The 22,145-nt window shown below is 42.7% G+C and overlaps 1 protein-coding gene across 2 annotated transcripts in view; it reads right to left on the bottom strand.

The window, feature by feature from the left end:
* LOC122789471 (microsomal triglyceride transfer protein large subunit-like) overlaps positions 1-22,145 on the bottom strand; it is a 1,260,333-nt gene that overhangs the window by 791,291 nt on the left and 446,897 nt on the right. For both annotated transcript variants that reach the window (XM_044056964.1, XM_044056965.1), the window contains exon 7: positions 20,084-20,234. In XM_044056964.1, coding sequence (XP_043912899.1) covers positions 20,084-20,234 — 151 coding nt within the window. The remainder of the gene's footprint in view (positions 1-20,083; positions 20,235-22,145) is intronic.

Raw genomic sequence — 22,145 nt, 5'->3', positions numbered from 1 at the left:
TGGATCCAAAGTCTGAAAAGTGGCTAAAGTCAGATCCAAGGTAGAATCTAAATTCCAAAGGCTGAGGAGCAGTCAAAAAAAGACAATATGAGAACTTTCTTTATGAAACCTTTTTCACGTATATATGTTACTATCTTTACACCTATCATAAGTGTTCCTTAAAATAACCTTTAAATAAAGTTTTAGGGACAACTTGTATGAAATTTATATGTCAGTTCACAGTGATATCTTTTGCTGAATATTTTTATAACGACTTTCATGTATGGATAAGGTGCAATTTGGGATGTTCTTTGTAAGTGGTCTTTTTACTGACAGCTACTGGCCATTTTTTATGTCTAAACAGCAAATCTACATGCTATTTGAAGCAATGATGAAATTGAACATTAAAATAAATAAATAACTACAATGATAAACATATCATAGCTGTCAAACAAGTAAAGATAACAGCATGAATAGTCTTTAATGGACTAATCTTAACGCTTATCCACCGGAAAAGGAATTTAAAGGTAGTAGAATTGTACATTAAAAATAAAAGTCACTACAGAAAATCAAAATAGAGAGACAGGAGAAGCAAAACTTGGCTTAAATGGCTTTATTTTAGTGAGCAAATGAACATCCAGATAATAAACGTTTAGAGATGTACTGACTCCCAACTACATTCACAACTGCCCCTGTGCTACATCTTATGATGATTATCACAGATTACCAGTCCTGATTACTTACTTTCCATCAGATATGTAAAATCACTGAAACCTAGTATAAAATCAACAAAACTCAAACATACTGATCACCACAGATATATTGCACATTAATTCCAACCCTTTTATAAACAAATGCACAACACCTTTATGAATTACTACAAATAAATACATTAAAATACATCTCTCAAAATGCTACATACCACCATTTGTGGCATGCAGCCAGCATCAGGACCAACTCACTAATAAAGACAACAAATATATTACATAAATGCAAGAATTATCTTCAATAAATTTTCTTAACTACATGGCTGGATAGTCCGCATCAAATATGTCATACTGGCCATCACCAGCATGGCCAAAATACAAAACTTCAGATCACCAGGATTCAGTATAATGTATACAGACTTGTACTCTACTCCCAAGTAGAAGTTAATAATCTAACTTCTGTCACTTCGAGACTCGCAATACAAAACCTCATTTTATGCAACTTGTAGTACTCTAAGAGAACATTCCCAAACTACTCTGTACTTAAGCATTTTAACTGGACAACACTTAAAATGCCTAACTCTAGACAATTTAGTTAACTACATCAATACTACTTTCATGGACATACTAAACTCTATGGCAACAAAACATAGGAAGACAGCAAAACACAGAAAAGCACCTTGGCTAACATATGTCATCAAACAAAAAAATGAACCTCAGAGAGATACAGAAAGGAAACACTGGAGAAAAAATACAAACTTTCAACAATATAAAACTATAAGAAACACTGTAAAGAAAATGAAACAAACAAAATAAGCCATTTCAGTAAGCTGCAGTCTCTCTAAATGTTTAATCTCAAACTTTTCTAACTCCAAGAAAACAATCCTAGTGAAACCCTCTCTCAGAAGAAATATATTATAACACAGCCTGTAAAATGAACACCCATTTCATAGTAGAACCATCCTCCATAACTAACCTACACAATCCAGCAACCATAAACTATACCAAAGAACATAGATATTGCACTTACTTTTACATGTTGTTCTGCATGACCATATCAAAAAATATTTAACAATGTAAAACTGACTACCACAGTACTAGGCAATCATCCAGATGAATATCTGTGCACAGCATACCCCAAAACAATACTCGTACAAACCCCAATACAATACTCATGTACCCAATACAATACTCATGCATAGCCCAATACAATACTCATTCAAACCCCAGTACAATACTCATTCAAACCCCAGTACAATACTCATGCAAACTCCAGTACAATACTCATGCAAACTCCAGTACAATACTCATACATACTCCAATACAATACTCGTGCAAACACAAATACAATACTCATGCAAGCCCAAATACAATACTCATGCAAACCCTAATGCAATACTCATACATACTCCAATACAATACTCATACAAACCCAAATACAATACTCATGCAAACCCCAATACAACACTCATACAAAAAGACCAAAACAGAAGGATACATCTACAATCTAGAAACAAGCCCAATGATCCTTCTGTACAAAACCTGAACCTCAGTATATACTACAAACACATAAATATAGTTATACTACCTCCCACTTCAAAGAGCTTAGAAAAATGTATACATAAGCAAATACGTAACAAATTACTAAACATGGCATGTCTATAGATAAGCGATGCTTGGCTTTATTGGCCTGAATGTACAGTGAAGAATTAAAAAGGTACAAAGTCATAAGCATCCAGAAGCCATGTAGCTGAAACACTGGCATTCCCTTAGGGTATCATTTGCATATACCCCAAAGGCCTCCACTACAGGAAATTTAATAAATTAAACAGTGAAAACTCTAGCTTGGCTGGGACCTTCCTGGAGATTTTACTAAATGTTTTGCTTGGATGACCTTTCTACCTTTGAGCTATAAAAAGATTGAATACTTAGACATACCAAAAAAAGGGAATGAATCACAATGATATGAAAACCAAAAAAGTTAGAATCACAAAGATTTGTAAAACAAAACAAGAAAAAAAACAACTATGCTTCTTGCAGAGGCCAAGCCCCCATGGACTCCCCAACACCCCACTACTAGCTATATATACCACCTTTGATATCACACTACAGTGGGGAAAGTGCAAATTCCCAGTCCCCACTGTATTGCAATCCTGCTTATCCAAATTCTGGCAAAGTTTGAAAAGTTGATTTTAGACAGCAATTCAAGCATTCAAACTTTTCAAAGTTTTAACACCTGAATTACACCCATGTTTGTGTGTGTGTGTGTGTGTGTGTGTGTGTGTGTATGTTGAAAAAGGTAAAACAATGAAACAAACAATAAGGCTTAAATGCTCAAACCACATATAACTGAAAAACACACAAATAACTTCAAAAGTATGTTTTTTTCAGGGGTGGGTCCTCCCCCCTACATCACTGTTAATTATATACACCATTTCTGAGATCACACTACAGCAAGGAAGGCAGATTCCCTGATCCCCACTGTATCACGATGTTGAACAGAAAAGAACCGGTACTGTTCAATCAGCTGATTTTTGATCGGCTGTACTTGCTTTTTCTATATTTGATAAAGAGGCTACTCAACAAAACATGAGTAACCCAGATATGTATAGATAGATCTAAAAACCCAATCCAAAAACAAAACTATTATCCCCCCTGTGACACATACTAAACTGCTAGGGGTCGAAACTGACAACAATCTAAAATTTGATATCCACATAGTCCAAACTATCAAAAAAGTTCATAAAAAATTAGGTCTCCTTTACAGAAACAAGAAATTTTTAACCAGCTCTACAAAAGCTACCATTGCCCGGACACACCTCTTGTCACCCCTACTCTATGCCTCCCCTATACTAACCAACATACACAAATCAGACCTTACTAAACTAGACTCATGTTACAATAAAATAGCCACATTTGCTACAAACCCCCCTACAAAACACACCATTGCACAGTCCTTAAACAACTAAACTGGCTAGAACTTCCTCAGCTCTTTCAATACAAGCAGCTAACCTTCACCCATAAAATACTCTGTGAACCAGATAAAACCCCAGCTCTTCAAGATATCATACAGCCATACACCACCACCAGAACACTCCGTTCTAGTGACAAACTCCTAGTTAAATCCACCAAAGCTAACAACTCAGCTGGAGAATCCTTATTCTCTGACATCATTCCATAGTACAATTTAAAAAACTTCTATTTACTCACTTAGAAAATTTTGCTATTTACTCACTTAGAAAAATCCTGACTTTGCTCTTGCTACCCACCTAACTAACTCTATATTCTCCCCTTTTTATACACACCTTCTGACTTTCTTTAGATCTATACTTATCCAGTACTATCCTATTATGCCTTCTTCCTTCCCTATATATACTCTTTTACCTCAAATAATTTCAAGTCTTCCTCAAAAATATCATACTGTGCTTTCTAATATATATACTAGTCTAGTTTGTATAATACCATATACTCTTTGATGTACATTTTTTTTTAAATTGCTAAGGTGTCATCTTTTTTGGTTATTTATATTTGCAATGTGTACTTTCATTGTTGACCTGTACTCTGTAATTTTCTTGTGGTATAATGTTTGTTTTTCATATTAGTACAGCTTTTCTCCCTGGGCCTACGCTGAAAATGGACCTGTGTCCAGTCAGACTTTCCCAGTAACAAATGTTAAATAAATAAATAAAAATCTATACATATTTTGTTAATGGTCCATGGATTAGTACTAAGCTAACTGTCCTTGGGGGTCATTTTAAGCATAGCCAATTACACCATGTGAACCCTGCACTTTGTGTCTGTAAGGTAAACACCTTAACCATTACGCCAGCCTTCCAGTATTTCAATCAGTTTATGTATACACACTCACAGACACACACACACATATAATCTACCTATATATATATATCTTCTCCAAAGTGTCTTTGTAGTCATAATTATCAAAGTCCTGAATGAAGGACAGAGGACAGCAGCAGTAACAAGCAGTACTACAGCTGCAGTACACCAGAACAAACAGTACAGCTGCAGTATACCAGAACAAACAGAAATAAACCTGCAATATACAGAAAGTACAGTTGTGTACCTACCATAAATATAGATGTTCGAGTGTATTCACTGTTGCAGTCATTACACTTGGGTTATCCTGCTGGCAGGCTACCCGTAGTCGGCCTGAATTCCAAAGTCCTGGTCCGGCGTCGGTTGCTGTCGCCTCTTCCCTGATGTCACTGCACCAGGGGTATAAAAGATGTAGCCGACGCCATTTGCTTCAGTTTTTCTTGCCCCAGATGTCAGGTGCCCCCAAAAGGGTAGGCTGTAAAAATTATGACCATAAAAAAGCATGCACATAACCTTCATCTACAAGCAAATACACCACATAGGTTGTATAGGATAGATAGGTACAGATCAGTCCCAGCAAAGAAAAAGGGGGATGGTGGGAGGATAACCTGGACTGCAACAGTGAATACACTCGAACATCTACATTTATGGTAGGTACACAACTGTACTATGTTCATCGTGTTTCACTGTTGCAGTCATTACACTTGGGTTGAATCCCAAAGCTGAGGTAGGGTGGCTGGTCCTAAATAGAGTTTGGAGTGGCTATGAGGCCCTGCAGAACTGCAGTGGCAAAGCCTGCTCTGGATTTAGAGTAGAGAGGTAAATGGTAGTGCTTTGCAAAAGTGTGCACTGAAGTCCATGTTGCAGCCTCCAAAATATCCTTGGTTGGTACTCCTCTGAGGAAGGCTGCTGAAGTGGCTGCTGCTCTGGTAGAATGTGGCCTAATGCCCTTGGGCACTGATTTGCCATGTTGTGAATAGAATAGCAGAAATGAATGCAGCGGGCTATCCATTTTGAAATAGTCTGTTTTGAAATGGCTTTTCCTTGGGAACCTGCAGCATATGCCACTAAGAGTTGCTCAGTCTTTCTGAAGGCTTTAGTCTTGTCCAAGTAAAAGCGTAGCTGTCTGTGTATGTCCAAAGTATGCAGAAGTCTCTCTCCCTTAATCTGTGGGTTTGGATAAAAGGTAGGCAAATGTATGGTTTGGTTAAGAGCCACGCTGGACACTACCTTAGGCATAAATGTCGGGTTTGTCCTTAGAGAAACCCTGTCCTGATGGAAAATAATAAAAGGTTCCACAGCCATTAGTGCCTGTAACTCTGAGACTCTTCTTGCTGAAGTTATTGCTAGGAGAAGAGTGGTTTTCCATGACAAGTATTTTATCTCTGCTGTATTGGCAGGCTCAAAAGGAGGCAGAGTGAGCTTTTCCAAGACAAAATTGAGGTCCCATGTAGGAATTGGAGCTCTCCTTGAAGGTCTTATGTTTTTGGCCCCTCTGAGAAACTGTCTTAGCAGTGGATGAGAAAAAATAGGTGGCTCCGTATTGTAATGAGCTGAAATGGCAGAGGCATGGATCTTAATTGATGAGAAGGATAGGCCTTTGTCCAGCATCTCAGTTAGGTATTGCAAAATCTGAGGAATATTTGGTTCAAGCGAGTCAATTCCCTGCGCTTGGTTCCAAGCACAGAATCTCTTCCATTTTTCTGCATAAGAGTTTCTGGTGCTGGGCCTCCTGGCCTCCAAAATAACATCCATAACTGCTTTAGAGAAAGGTGTGTTCTGAATGATTACATTATCCGCCATACAGCCAGATTTAGGGTTCTGAGTTGGCTGTGCAAGATCTGATTGTTCTGTTGTGTCAGCAAATGAGGTATTAGAGGCAATGTCCAGGCTGGGCCTTGAGACAAGCTCTTTAGGATTGGGTACCAGTGCTGGCGTGGCCAGTCTGGGGCAATCAGTATCATTTTTGGCTTCTCTTGTCTGACCTTTAGGAGTACCTTGGAGAGGAGAGGCAGAGGAGGGAAGGCATATACTGTAAGGGCTTTCCAGCTGAATGAAAGGGCATCCACTTTCCATGCTTGCTTGTGATAAGTCCGAGTGCAGAATCTCTGTAGCTGGCAGTTTCCCTGTTATCATGTTGAAGATTTGTGGGTCCAGTTTCCACTCATGAGGATCCATGAGGTTTCTGCTTAGTTCGTCTGCCAAAGTATTTGTCTTTCCTGGCAGGTATTGTGCTTGCAGATGTACTTGATAAGTCAGTGCTGTGTCCCACAAAGTCATGGCTTGCCTGCAGAGGGGGTAGGAATGTGTGCCCCATTGCTTGTTTATGTGCCACATGACTGTAGTATTGTCCGTCTTTATCAGTAGTTGTCCTGGTTGAAGTAGGTCCTTGAAGGCTGTCGGGGCATTTTGTACAGCTAGCATCTCTTTTTGATTGATATGAAGATGCATTTGGTTTGTGGGCCATGTGCCCTGAATACATTTTCCTGCCATGTGTGCCCCCCAGGCATAATCTGATGCATCTGTTGTTAGTGTTTGCCTGGCCATGGGTAAGGTGAATGGCTGTCCCTTGTTGTGGTGACAGGCCTGTGCCCACCATAGAAATTCCTGTTGCAGGCAGGGAATAAGAGTAATTACTGTTTCCAGGCTGTGGCAATGTTGAGTCCAAACACTTTTTAGATACCATTGTAGTTTCCTCATATGCAGTTTTGCATATGGAATTAGTAGAATGCAGGACGCCATGTAGCCCAGAGCCTGCAGAATTTTTCTTGCAGATAACTGGGACTTTGTTGCCATGTTTTTGAAGTAAGAAGTCAGATCCTTTGTTTGTTTGGCATGAGATAAGCCATCTGGGCAGTTGTATTTAAGCTTGCACCCAGGAATATTATCTCTTGAGAGGGTACTAGTTTTGATTTCTTTTCGTTTACTGTGTACCCTAGGCAAATTAGTAATCTTTTTACAAACGCCAGATGCTGTAGTAAAATATCTTTGTCCTTTGCTTGAATAAGGCAGTCGTCCAAGTAGGGGTATATTTGAATTCCTCCTTGTCTGCAAACTGCAATTAATGGAGCCAGGCATTTTGTGAAGACCCTGGGCACAGTAGATAAGCCAAAGGGCAGTGCAGAGAATTGGTAGTGTGGTGAGCCAGCTATGAATCTGAGGTATCCTCTGCAAGAATGTCTGATTGGGACATGCAGGTATGCCTCTTTCAGGTCCAAAATTACAAGCCAAGCCTTCTTGTCCAGCATGGGCAGAAGCTGCTGTAGAGTCAACATTTTGAATTTTGGGACGTCCAGAAAGTATTTAGAATAGACAGGTCCAGAATTGGTCTCCAGGCTTTGTCCTTTCTTTGTACTAAGAAAAGTCTTGAGTAAAATCCTCGCCCCTGCTCCTGGTGTGGCACGGGCTGAATAGCCCCCATGTCCATGAGGGATGAAACTTGTTTTTATGCCTCTTGCCATTGATTGCGTGGCAGGTCTGGCATGCCCTTTGCCTTTGGAAGGGTGTGAAAGTGGAACCTGTACCCTGAGAGACTATATTTAAGACCCATTTGTCCTGGGTGATCTTGTGCCAGTTTTGTGAAAAAAGTGCTAGCATTCCCCCTAAGGGTTCTGCCAAAAAATAAGTGCTTGGCATTGGCAGAGGGGAAGTCATTGGGAGTGTTTTCTATAAGACTGTGATTTGTCTTCTTTGCTTTTGGAGGTAGAAGCACCCCGTTGTTTGGGTCTGTATGAGCCCTGGGGCTGTTGCCTGCCTCTAGGGCATCTGAATCTGCCTCTTTATGGTCTGTCTGACACAGGAAAGGACCAGTTCTTAGAGGGCCAGTTCCTGCTAAATCTGGGTGGCTGTACCTGCAAGAAATCCTTTACTGTTTGCATAGATTTAGCTTTGTCCTCCATTTTCTTTAACACTTCCTCTGCCTTAACACCAAACAAAGTATCATGCTGTAATGGAGCATCCAATAATTTTGCTTTAACATGATCAGGCAGATTCTGTTCCTTTAACCAAGCATGTCTTCTAATAACAGAACCAGTAACAGTGGCCCTGCACGAGGCCTCCAGTGAATCATAGCCACATTGCAAAGTATGTTTTCCTACCTGTTCAGCTGCATGCAATAAATCCTACAAATCTTTGTTCTCAGAACATTCAGAATTTGTCAACATTTTTTGTTTTAACAAAGACATTAAGTATTGCTGATATTTGAGCATATGAAACTGACAATTTGAAGCCCTTACTGCCAAGGTAGCAGAAGTGTAAACGTTTTTCCTCCATCTGTCGAAAGCCCTAGAATCTCTGTCTGAGGGGACAGGGTTTTTGGCAGAAGCAGCCTTGACCCCTTTGGGACCCTGAGAGATAGTTTCTAGGTCAGCAGCAGGGTTTTTATAAAAAAATTTATGGGAGTCTGGGACCCTGTAGTATCTGTCCGGCTTAACAGGGGCAGGAGGTAAAGAGTCTGGAGATAAGCCTGACTCTGAAAAAACATCATCTACTATGTCTAGAACAGGGGGAATTGCAAGAGGCCTGTGCTAAGGAAGTAAAAGAAAGTCTCTAAGTCTTTTCTTAGGATCTGAATAATCCTGGCTCTCCCAATGGAAATGCTCCCTCATGGTATGCAGGGTTTCCCCAAAAGAATAGTCCTCAGGAGGAGAAGCTGAAGGAATAGAATCTTCAGCATCAGAATCCTCACAGGGAGGAACAGAATATCCCTGATCAGAAGAGGAATCAGAGGAAATGGAAACCTGATTAGAAGAATCATATTCAGTGTCTTGCCTAGGCCTCTTATCAGGAGGGGGATGGGAACCCCTGATCAAAGTTATTAGGTCTTCGGCCATTTTGAGCATCTGTTTCTTAGGCATAGAAGCCTGTCCTGGAGAATGCTGTACTGGTTTCCTTGCCTTTAAAACTGCTTTAGGCTTTATATAAAGCTGTGTAGGTCTGAAGACCCCCTCAGAAGCCGATGCCTGCTTAGCGGCTCCGGACCCATCTGAGGGGTTAATTTCCGAAGGGCCAATACCTTGAGTATCCAGAGGCCTAGCTGTCTCCACGTGGGAGTCGAAGGTGGCCCGTGGCTCTGAGGTAGCGGGAGTCGGGGGCGGCAAAAGCGCCTCACTGAGCACCAGCGAACCGGCGACTGGCCTAGAAGAGGCTTCGTTGTCGGTTTTGGACCTCGGATGCTTGTCCTTGTCTTTATCCCTGCGTTTTTTATTAATTCCGGTCGTTGGTTGTTCTGACGGCATTATATAGTTAAACCTTCTGCCAAAATAATGAAAAGCAAAATCATACCGACGCTTAATAGTGCGTTGGTTAAATCTAGCACAAAACCGACAACTAGCAACGTCGTGGTCAGGGCATAGGCAAGGGTAAGAGTGGAAATCCTTACAAGGTATTTGTTTCCCACAAGAAATACAATTGTTAACTTTTTCTGACATCGGTCTGGAGCAAGAAAAAAGTTTCCCCAACGGGGTACTTAGCTTTATTGAAGACTTCGGATTTGAAATTCGATTTCGAAAATCTCAGGAGTCGGCCGACCGGCACTTGCAAACTGCTTTTGCTTCCGGCACCGCGCGACAAGAAAGACTGAAGAAAATGGCTTCGGCTGCATCTTTTATACTCCTGGTGCACTGACGTCAGGGAAGAGGTGACAGCAACCGACGCTGGACCAGGACTTTGGAATTCAGGCCGACTGCGGGTAGCCTGCCAGCAGGATAACCCAAGTGTAATGACTGCAACAGTGAAACACTATGAACATCAAACAGTACTACAGCTACAGTACACGAGAACAAACAGAAATACAGCTGAAATATGCAGAACAAACAGTACTACAGCTGCAGTACACAAGAACAAACAGTACTACAGCTGCAGTACACTTGAACAAACAGTACTACAGCTGGAGTATACCAGAACAAACAGTACTACAGCTGCAGTATACCTGAAGAAACAGTACTACAGCTGCAGTATGCCAAAACAAACAGTACTACAGCTGCAGTATACCTGAACAAACAGTACTACAGCTGCAGTACACCAAAACAAACAGTACTACAGCTTCAGTACACCAGAACAAACAGTGTTACACAGCTGCAGTACTCCAGAACAAACAGCACTACAGCTGTGGTACACCAGAAAAATAAGTTATGTACCTACCATAACGTTCCATGTTAGTTGTCTTCTTCTCGCCTTCTTTCTTGCTGATTAGGTTCGGAGCCGATCCTCGGCTCTGACTCGGCCATCTTCAAAAGCTCGAGAGCTGCTTACTGGCTCGAGGCCCCCTATATCCCATGATGCCTGGCGCTAGATACCCAGATTTCGTTTGGTAAGACTAGCTGCAGACATAATAAGAGGAACTCTTCTCGGTCCACTAGGATAGGGGGGATGGGGGGTGGGACGCAAGAAAGAAGACGAGAAGAAGACAACTAACATGGAACGTTATGGTAGGTACATAACTTCTTTATGTTAAGTTGTCTATCTCACCTTCATTCTTGCTGATTGGGACAGCGTCCCTAGCACCTAAAGTCCTGGGTGGCTCATCGGAACAGACTCTTCAGAACAGTGGAACCAAAATCAGCTCTGCTCCTAAAAACCACATCCAACTTGTAATGCGAAATGAAAGTATGCGGGTTGGCCCACGTAGCCGCAGCACAAATAGATTCCATGGGCAACCTAGCCTGAAAGGCCACCAAAGTGGCTAAAGCTCTGATGGAGTGACCTTTTGCTTTGACTGGCAATTGTTTATTCCTAAGTTGATATATAAATGTGATGACAGAAGTCAACCATCTGGATAAGGTTACTTTGGAGACTGGAAGACCTTGTTTACCCACAGCATAAGACAGGAAGAGTTGGTCCGATTTTCTAATGTCCTTAGTTCTATGCAAATAAAAGCGTAGTTGCCTGTGAACATCTAACTGGTGCAACTTATATTCCGCCCTGTTGGAGTGGTTAGGAAAAAACACAGGGAGGTCTATGGACTGATTTAAGTTATTCTCTGAAGAGACCTTAGGAAGGAAGGATCAGTCCTGAGAGTAACCTTGTCATTGTGGAACACGAGGTACGGAGGATGGTTAGAAAGAGCCTGAAGTTCCGAAACTCTTCTGGCTGAAGTAATAGCTACCAGAAAAAAGGTTTTCCAAGATAAGAACTTCAAGGAGCAAGAAGCTGCAAGTTCAAAAGGGGGCAAAATTAGAGAAGCTAAAATGAAATTTAGATCCCACGGTGATGGAGGATCTCTCACTGGGGGCCTGAGCAGAGTGGTCCCTTTGAGAAAGGCTTTACATAACTTATGAGACATGCTATTGTTTTCCGACAGGCTAATGTGAAAATTTGAAACTGCAGCTAACTGAACTCTAATCATAGCGGAAGCGGACCCAGCATGGAAGAGTTTCACAAGAAATTCCAAAATGTGGTGTACAGGGGCTGAAAAGGGGTCTATACTCTTAGCCTCTGCCCAGGAAGAAAAACGTTTCCACTTACTAGCGTACGTTTTTCTAGTAGTAGACTTGTACGATAACAAAATGATTTTACGCACAGAGGGGGAGATATCTGGAAGCCTGGCTAAAGTTGGAAGTGGAGCAACCAAGCAGTGAACTGGAGAGATCACAGGGATTGGTGCAGCCCGCCTGACTGATGAATCAGAAGGTGTGGAACTAGGTCCAGTATCCAAGGCTGCTCGAGAAGATGGTGATGCAGGAATGGGAACCATATTTGTCGAGGCCAGTAAGGAGCAATGAAGATCATTTTGCAGCCCAATACGGTAGCTTTCTGTATTAGCTTCGGGATTAGGGGAAAAGGAGGGAATGCATAAAGAAGTCCCTGAGGCCAATCGTGGACTACAGCGTCTCTGGGGGAATGTCCGGGAAGTGGAAGGAGAGAGAAGAAATTGCTGCACTTGCTGTTGAAGGGCGTTGCAAAAAGGTCGCAGCAAGGTTGGCCCCATTTGCGGAAGATTTGGTCTGCAACTACCTGATTCAGAGACCACTCGTGAGGCAAGAGAATTGCTCTGCTCAGCCTGTCTGCTATGACATTGGACCTCCCAGGGATGTGCGTTGCAATCAGAAACCATTGGGAAGAGATCACCCACTGCCAGAGTCTGAGTGCTTCTCGACATAGGGGGTAGGACCTGGTTCCGCCCTGCTTGTTGATGTACCACACTACTGACATATTGTCCGTTTGAATTGCAATGGTCCCAGTAGGAAGAGAGTCCTGAAGAGCTTGCAACGCTAAGAGCACGGCCCTCATCTCCAAGACGTTTATATGCAGATGGTACTCGTGAGGTTGCCAGGTGCCTTGGACTGTTCTGCCCTGATAATGCCCCCCCAACCGATCAGGGAGGCATCCGTGGTCACTGTAGCAACTCGAGGGGGGAGTACAAATGGTCTGCTGTGGGACACTGATGTGGAGACCATCCACCACGCAAGGTGCTTCTTGCATGCTTTTGTGATCATAATCATGTGAGACATGGGAAGCTGCTGGAAGGACCATTGGGTGAAAAGAAGCCACTGGAGAATCCTCATGTGAAAATGAGCTAGAGGGACGAGTATGATCGCTGCTGCCATTAGACCCAGAGTTTGGAGGACAAACCTGTCTTGAATTCTTTTGCATGCTAATAAAATCTTCACATGCTGGCGAATCACTAATACCCTGTCTGGTGGAATGCTCGCTGACATGTCTTTGGTATTTAAATTTGCGCCTATAAAGGTGATACAGGGCGACAATGCAGACTTTTTGAAATTTATTGTGATGCCTAGCCTGGAGCAAGTCTCGATAATGTACTCTCTGGCTCGCAGAAGGTGATGCCTGGTGGTAGCAGTAAGGACCAGTCATTTAGATATGGAAACACCTGGAATCCTTGCCATCTCAGGTGAGCAGTAACTACTGCCATACATTTGCTGAACACCCTGGGGGCTGTGGTGAGACCAAAGGGCAGAGCTCTGAACTGATAATGGCTGGCTCCCAGCTGGAAGCGAAGGAATCTTCTGAAACGTCTGTCCATTTTGATGTGGTAGTACGCATCCTGAAGATCTATAGAGCACATCCAATTGTCCTGACCCAGGAAGGGTAAAATGGATTGTAGCATGACCATCCGAAACGTCGTTCTTTGTACAGACTTATTCAGTCTGCTGAGATCCAGAATGGGTCTCCAGTCCCCTGTCTTTTTTGGTACCAAAAAGAACCTTGAGTAAATTCCGGATCCTTGTTGTTCTGCTGGGACTTGCTGGATGGCCCTTTTTCTTAGCAGTTTTGAGACTTCTTGAACTGCTTGGTCCCTTAGATTGGGTGGAATGCCTGGAAGGGACTTGTTTGACCTTAAGGGGCTGCGAACAAAGGGAATTCTGTAGCCTCCGGATATAACGGACTGTACCCATGTGTCTTGTGTTATGTCTTGCCAGGCTCTTGGGTACAGCGATAATCTTCCCCCGACTGCCTCCAGAGGTGGGCAGCCAGGCAACCCTTCAGGGATGCTGGAAGGGCTTCTCAGAGAAGGATTCTCTGCTGCCCTGATTTTGCAGACCCCTTCTGCCACGAGGACGGCATCTATTATTGTTGCCTCCTCTGCCCCTGGATGGGAACTCACCACGTGCGTCCGGCAAGGCTCCCTGGGATTTCCGGAACCACATCTTTCCACTCTTTTGACCCTTGGGATATGGTCTGGAAGGAATAGAAAAACGGACTCCTACGGCAGAGAGAGTCTTGCCTTCCTGCTCAGACCTGGTAAGGTTGTCTTTCACCTGTGATCCAAAGAGAGAGGAATCATCAAAGGGGGTGTTAGTGAAAGACGCTCTGAAAGGTTCCACAAAGTTACATAGCCGCATCCAAGCATGTCTCCTTAGGGCAATGCTTGTGCCTGCAGCTCTACTCGCACCATCGGCTGCATACGAAATGACCCTCATGGAGGAGTTTACCACTGAATTAAGAGTCGCCAGCTGGGAGACTGCTTTAGCCTGGGCCCCCTCAGCTGATGGATCTTGAAGGGTATCTCCAAGCTCTTTAAGGAGATCCCTTTGAAGATGGGTAAAGTGGCACAAATAATTCAGGAACCTCATGGAAAAGGTCACTGAAGAGAACATCCGCTTCCCATATCTGTCCATCGTCCTGGACTCCTTGTTAGGGGGATGGACAGATGATGAAGTTTCTGCCAACTCCTTCTTTGTGGCTGCACTACCACGATGGCATCAACGTGGACATCTTTAGTCAAAAACTGTTTGTCCTGTGGTGCAGTAATGAATTTGGCAGGTCTTCTGAGGGTCGGTTCCACTGAGTCTGAAGCTGACCATGCCTTCCGAGCCACCACAGACATCAGTGGGTCGAAAGGCGGAGACACCCAGGAGGTGGAAGGTCGGGATCCAAACGCATCCAGAAATACCGACTCATCCTCGGAAGGGCTTAGGGCATTCCAGTTCCCCCTCTGCCTAAGCATCTCAAGGATGTCTGAGAAGGAGACATCTTCAGAGGGGGATCTTGGGGACCCTTCTGAATCCTCTAAGTCGGTATCTGATGTGACATACTCAGGGGAGTCAACATGCTTCCTCTTGCATTTCCTCTTATGGGGTGGCTCCTCTGAATAATCAGGGGAGGCCTCAGAAGAGGAAGATACACCCAAAGGGGTGTCCTGGAGCGCTGGATCCCCACGCTTGGGATCTGGAAGAGGGGCAGAGGCTGACACAGGCACCCTAGGGGGAGGAGCCGATGGGGTCGATCGTGGGACTGACTCAGGGGCCAGTACACGCCTCATCACCTTGAAGGCATCCCTGCCCGGACGCAGAGAGGGCTCTGGTTCCGAAGAAAGCAGAATCCCTCCCCGCACTGAGGGGGATGGCTCCGAGGCAGATGTGGGAGCCAAGCTCACTTGAGCCGAAGCCCCGAGAGGGAGAGCGGGGTCGGACAAGGGTCCGATGCCACTCGCCCCCTCGGAGCCAACGAGGGAGTCCCGGTGCCCAGACCCCTCCATGGACGGTACCATGGAAGGGATCAGAGCTGATGCCGGAACCGAAGGAGAAGGTATCAGAGCCGACAGTTCCACGACTCGAACCCCAATGAACTCCGGCTCCGAGCTCAAAGGATGAGTCTGAGGAGGAATATCTACAGACGTGGACGGAGCCGACACCTGATGAGGGGGGCTGGACAACATTTTGGCTAGGGCCTGCGATTTTAACAGCCTACAGACCACTCTTTCCAAGTCATGGTCCGAAAGTCTTGAGGACCGAGAAGAGTGGGATGAGCGATGACTATGCTCTGACTGGAGCAGAGGTGATCTCGGAGCCGAATGTATCAACTCCAGAGAAGGAGACCTGGATCTTTTTCAACTCTCAGAAGGCTCTGAGGAACATGTCGGAGCCGACTGGGAGGGAAGAACATCGGTTCCAACCGGAGCCGAGATGGATGGTATAGCTTCACCCAACGACGGCTCTGAACTGGGAGCTGAAGGTTTAGGTGGCCTGGAAGATTTCACAGGCTGAGCCTTAGCTGGTGAATCTTGGGGCTTAAGCAAACCGCTCAGGATCAACTTGTTTTTGCACTCCTGCAGGACTCTTGGGACTGAAAGCATGGCAAATGGAGCAAGAGTCCTGCAGGTGCACGGCTCCCAGACAATAAACACAAGAAGTGTGACCATCTGTCAGAGACATCTTCTGACAGCATGAGTCACACTTCTTGAATCCAGATGGCTTAGGATCCTTGGACATCCTGAAGGAAAAACCAAGGAACAAAGAACACACACAGAAAAGTTAAGGTAACTAACCACTAAAAATTACACACTACAGTTACTACAACCAAAAACTACAAGCAAGGTATATATCTGCACTACTACAAACAAAAATCTATAACTAACTATCACTAAACAACTAACAGTGATAATAAAGGAATTTTGTTTTTTTTAAGGAGATAGAGAGAAAAGGTTATCCTCTAACTTAAACGGAAAACCTTTCTGAGGGAAGGAGAGAGAAGAGGGGAGGGGAAACTCTCTAACTAAAACGAGTTTCTGAGGAGAAGTAACAAGGATTAGGTAGAGACTAGCTACAATACAACAGTTTTAACTAAACAACTAATTCTACACTAAAACTAACAGTTTTATAACAAGAAAAAATGATAATAATAAAGTTTTATACGACCTGAGCCAGTAGCACAACCTCGCAGCAGAAGCGGCAAACGAGATGTGGGTATCTAGCGCCAGGCATCATGGGATATAGGGGGCCTCGAGCCAGTAAGCAGCTTTCGAGCTTTTGAAGATGGCCGAGTCGGAGCTGAGGATCGTCTCTAAACCCAATCAGCAAGAATGAAGGCGAGATAGACAACTTAACATCAAACATTACAGCTCTGATACACCAGAACAAACAATACTACAGCTGCAGTACAACAGAACAAACAGTGCTACAGGTGCAATACACCAGAACGAACAGTACTACATCTGCGGTACACTAGAACACACAGTACTGCAGCTGCAGTACCCCAGAACAAACAGTACAGCTGCAGTATATCAGAACAAACAGAAATAAAGCTGCAGTATGCAGAACAAATAGTACTACAGCTGCAGTACACGAGAACAAATAGAAATACAGCTGAAATATGCAAAACAAACGGTACTGCAGTTGCAGTACACAAGAACAAACAGTACTACAGCTGCAGTACACATGAACAAACAGTACTACAGCTGGAGTATACCAGAACAAACAGTACTACAGCTGCAGTATACCTGAGCAAACAGTTCTACAGCTGCAGTATGCCAAAACAAACAGCACTACAGCTGCAGTACACCGAAACAAACAGTACTACAGCTTCAGTACTCCAGAACAAACAGCACTACAGCTGCAGTATACCATAACAAACAGTGCTACAGCTGCAATACACCAGAACAAACAGTGCTACAGCTGCAGTACACCAGAAGCAACAGTACTACACCTGCAGTATACCAAATAAACAGTACTACAGCTGCAGTACACCAGAACCAACAGTACTACAGCTGCAGTATACCAGAACAAACAGAAATACAGCTGCAGTATACCAGAACAAACAGTACTACAGCTGCAGTATGCAGAACAAACAGTACTACAGCTGCAGCACGTAGAACCGTACTACAGCTGCAGTACCCCTGAACAATCAGTACTACAGGTGCAGTATGCAGAACAAACAGCACTACAGCTGCAGTATGAAGAACAAACAGCACTTTAGCTGCAGTATGCAGAACAAACAGTACTACAGCTGAAGTACACCAGAACAAACAGTACTACAGCTGAAGTACACCAGAACAAACAGTACTACAGCTGAAGTACACCAGAACAAACAGTACTACAGCTGAAGTACACCAGAACAAACAGTACTACAGCTGAAGTACACCAGAACAAACAGAACTACAGCTGTAGTATACCATAACAAACAGTACTACAGCTTCAGTACACCAGAACAAACAGTGCTACAGCTGCAGTACACCAGAACCAACAGTACTACAGCTGCAGTATACCAGAACAAACAGAAATACAGCTGCAGTATACCAGAACAAACAGTACTACAGCTGCAGCACGTAGAACCGTATTACAGCTGCAGAACAAACAGTACTACAGCTGCAGTACCCCTGAACAATCAGTACTACAGGTACAGTATGCAGAACAAACAGCACTACAGTTGCAGTATGAAGAACAAACAGCACTACAGCTGCAGTACACCAGAACAAACAGCACTACAGCTGCAGTACACCAGAATAAACAGTACTACAGCTGAAGTATGCAGAACAAACAGTACTATAGCTGCAGTACAGCAGAACAACACTACAGCTGCAGTATGCAGAACAAACAGTACTGCAGCTGCAGTATGCAGAACAAACAGTACTACAGCTGCAGTACACCAGAACAAACAGTAGTACAACTGTAGTATACCTGAACAAACAGTACTACAGCTGTGGTACATCGGAACAAAGAGAACTACAGTTGCAGTACACCAGAACAAACAGTACTACAGCTGAAGTACACTTGAACAAACAGAACTACAGCTGCAGTATACCTGAACCAACAGTCCTACAGCTGCAGTATACCAGAAGAAACAGTATTACAGCTGCTGTACACCTGAACAAACAGAACTACAGCTGCAGTATACCTGAACAAATAGTACTACAGCTGCAGTATGCAGAACAAACAGTACTACAGCTGCAGTACACCTTAACAAACAGTACTACAGTTGCGCTATACCGGAACAAACAGTACTACAGCTGAAGTACACCAGAACAACCAGTACTATAGCTGCAATACAGCAGAACAGTACTACAGCTGCGGTACACCTGAACAAACAGAACTACAGCTGTAGTATACCTGAACAAACAGTACTACAGCTGAAGCAGACCAGAACAAAGAGTATTACAGCTGCTGTACACCTGAACAAACAGAACTACAGCAGCAGTATACCTGAACAAACAGTACTACAGCTACAGTACACCAGAACAAACAGTAGTACAGCTGCAGTACACCAGAACAAACAGTACTACAGCTGCAGTACACCAGAACAAACAGTAGTACAGCTGCAGTACACCAGAACAACCAGTTCTACAGCTGCAGTACACCAGAACAAACAGTTCTACAGCTGCAGTACACCAGAACAAACAGTACTACAGCTGTAGTATACCTCAACAAATAGTACTACAGCTGCAGTATACCTGAACAAACAGTACTACAGCTGCAGTACACCAGAACAAACAGTACTACAGCTGCAGTACACCAGAACAAACAGTACTACAGCTGCAGTATACCTCAACAAACAGTACTACAGCTGCAGTATACCTGAACAAACAGTACTACAGCTTCGGTACACCAGAACAAACAGTACTACAGCTGCAGTATACCTGAACAAACAGTACTACAGCTTCAGTACACTAGAACAAACAGTACTACAGCTGCAGTATACCTAGCCATGCGTCGTGAAGAATGCTGAACTTGCTAAAGAAGCTTAGTTTTCTAATGCGACTACAGAAAAGGAAAATGAAGAGTCAGGAGAAGGGAAACTTGGCTTAAATGTTAGGTTGTAAGACTGTAGGACAACATTTTTTAAATAGGGAAATTATAGAAATACAACGCAGAGCTGTGTTAAAGAAAAAAGAAATCCAATTGTCTGCAAAATATACACTGGAAATAATTCTGTGATCAAGTAAAGATGAGGCTTAATGATGCCAGTTCTTCATAAAACAAACAAACAAAAAAAAAACTAGCATAACAGTGTCACTTTGTTCTGCACATGATGCAGCTTGTTCAGCTGTCCAGAGTGACATGAGGTAGAAGGTTTGATGCTAAAGCTGGCTTCAGAATTAGTTTAGGAAAGGTATCCTGAGTCATGTTTGTTGTTTTTAACTGAGAAATATGTTAGTCTTACTTAATCAGTACAACATATGAATGCAAATTTAGGAAAACAAGGAAACACTTAATGGGAAGCATTGAAGATGTATGCACATTTCCTATATTTAATCCAGTACTTAAGGTAACCAATTTCGGTTTAAAAACAAAGCCTGTCATAATAAATTACAAATTATAGCTGTAGATACAAGATTTAAAATTCTATACATTTTTCAGTAAAAGGTTTAACTGAGTCCCACTCCTTACCACTGGGCAATCCTTGCATGGTTTCTGAGCTGGAGAAGTGAACACATCTGTTACTTTATAGTTTCCTTGAAATCCAGCCAGTGTTTCATGTAAATTTCCCTGCAACATCCCAGAGGCACTTGGCTCACTGTATATCAATTGAAGATGCTGTCTGGAAAAAATAATAAATCAGCAGAAATTATAATACTAGAAAAATGACAGCTGCACTCTACATGGGCATAGTAGTTTTTGTGAGACAAATGCATATATTGCTTTTAAAAAGGAATTATTGCAACTCTTAAAAGGAGTCCTTCTTAAAACAAGATCTTATAATACCAAGCTCTTAAAAAGATATAGAAAAGGAAATAATTACAAAAAGTGCTGAAACAGTGAGCTTAACATGGTAATCAGCTTGTTTACATAATATGTGTTATATGATTTGCACACATTTACTTCTAAACAGAAAAATATCACACTGTAAAACCTGCATTTTTAAATTGTTATCCATTTATGGCAACTTACCAGTACTGGATAAGTACACTCAGTTTATTGATTTCCCGCATTAGGGTGGCTGGGCAGAACCCACATAGGCTGATACAAAAATAAACACATTTAGCACAGCAAGAAGGCATGCCCAACACAAGTCAGAGTAAGTGTCCAAAATCAACATGAAGGCATGCACAAGGCAAAGCATAGTACAAGCAGATAATATAACAAAGGACACTGTATACATAAATGAATCAGAAATGCAGAAATGTTAGCTGTAGGTCCCCCACCATGAACCATAAGAACCACTCTGCCTACCTGGAACTACCTGAATCACTCACTATAAAGCTAAACACATTGGTCATGGGTGATTTTGACTATCCTTCCATCGATTGGGAGCTATATATGAGCATAACCATGTTCACCCTAAAGTTCTTGGACTTTGTTAATACAAACACTGTGGAACAGATAGTCTGCACCCCCACAAGGGGCATGAATGTCCTAGACTTAGTACTCACCAACATAAGGGGCTCTCTGCACTACCCCCTGTGTGTTGCCCTCCTTGGTAAGGTCCGATCATAAATCAGTCTCGTTTGAATTAACGATCATACCTGACCCCCCCCCCAAGAGCAAAAAGGATGAAAAATTTCTCCAAAGCAAAGTATAGCATCCTAAGCAATGGCATAAATAGTTTCAAACCCCCTGCTACCACTGTCAACAATGACATCTATACAGAGGTGTACACAGATGCCCTGAATAAACACCTATGCCCCACATTCTATGTTGACAAGACCATCGGCCCATTGAGAAAAAGGATTTACTGGCATATTTATGCCATCAAAAAGGCACACAATGTCAATGCCTTGTACAAGCATTTCATTAAATGCATGGACTTTAAAAAGTTTGGATTTTATGTGTTTGGGAAGGTTCCAGTGCCTACTAGAGGTGGGAATTGGCAATTGGATCTAGAACAATGTGAACTGTTTTGGCAGCTGCTTTTGAATGCAGGGACATTCCCTGGATTGAATGACTTTGTTTCCATAAAACCTATTTTAAGAATTAAGGCAGCTAGTAATTAACAAGATTCTTGGCATTTTATTAAATTTAAACAAGGTTTCACAAAGTAGTACGTCAACCAGGGTTGATGCATCTTTTTGCAGTTTGATTTTAGGGAGGGTTCTACACAGGTTTGTGTTCTGGATTGACTACACTTGAAGCATTTAGCATTTTAAATTTTACACTTCAGACATGAGTATCTTATATATAATGATTTTAATGCCTCTCATTTACTACGCTTTATTTTTAAAAGTTTTCTTAGCATTATTTCTTCATTTGTACAATAACAATTTATGTATGTTTAAATAATCCAAACAATAACGAAGATGAATCCGCTCCCACACAAGGCAAATTCTTCCGTGATGAATAAAAATATATAATAACCAAGCAAACAGTCACAACACGGTAACCAAGGCTTTTGCTGTTAAAAGTACTAAGTGTAGAACCTTCAAATTAATACGTTCAAAGTATAAAAACATTCAATATCAGGATCTATTTATTCATAAATAACAAACGGTTAGCGCTTTCACCCAAGTGGCTT

The sequence above is a fragment of the Protopterus annectens genome, chromosome 14.part0 (assembly GCF_019279795.1).
Source record: "Protopterus annectens isolate FY-2018-M chromosome 14.part0, PAN1.0, whole genome shotgun sequence".
Classification (NCBI taxonomy): Eukaryota; Metazoa; Chordata; order Ceratodontiformes; family Protopteridae; genus Protopterus; species Protopterus annectens.
This window is presented reverse-complemented; position numbering and strand designations above follow the sequence as displayed.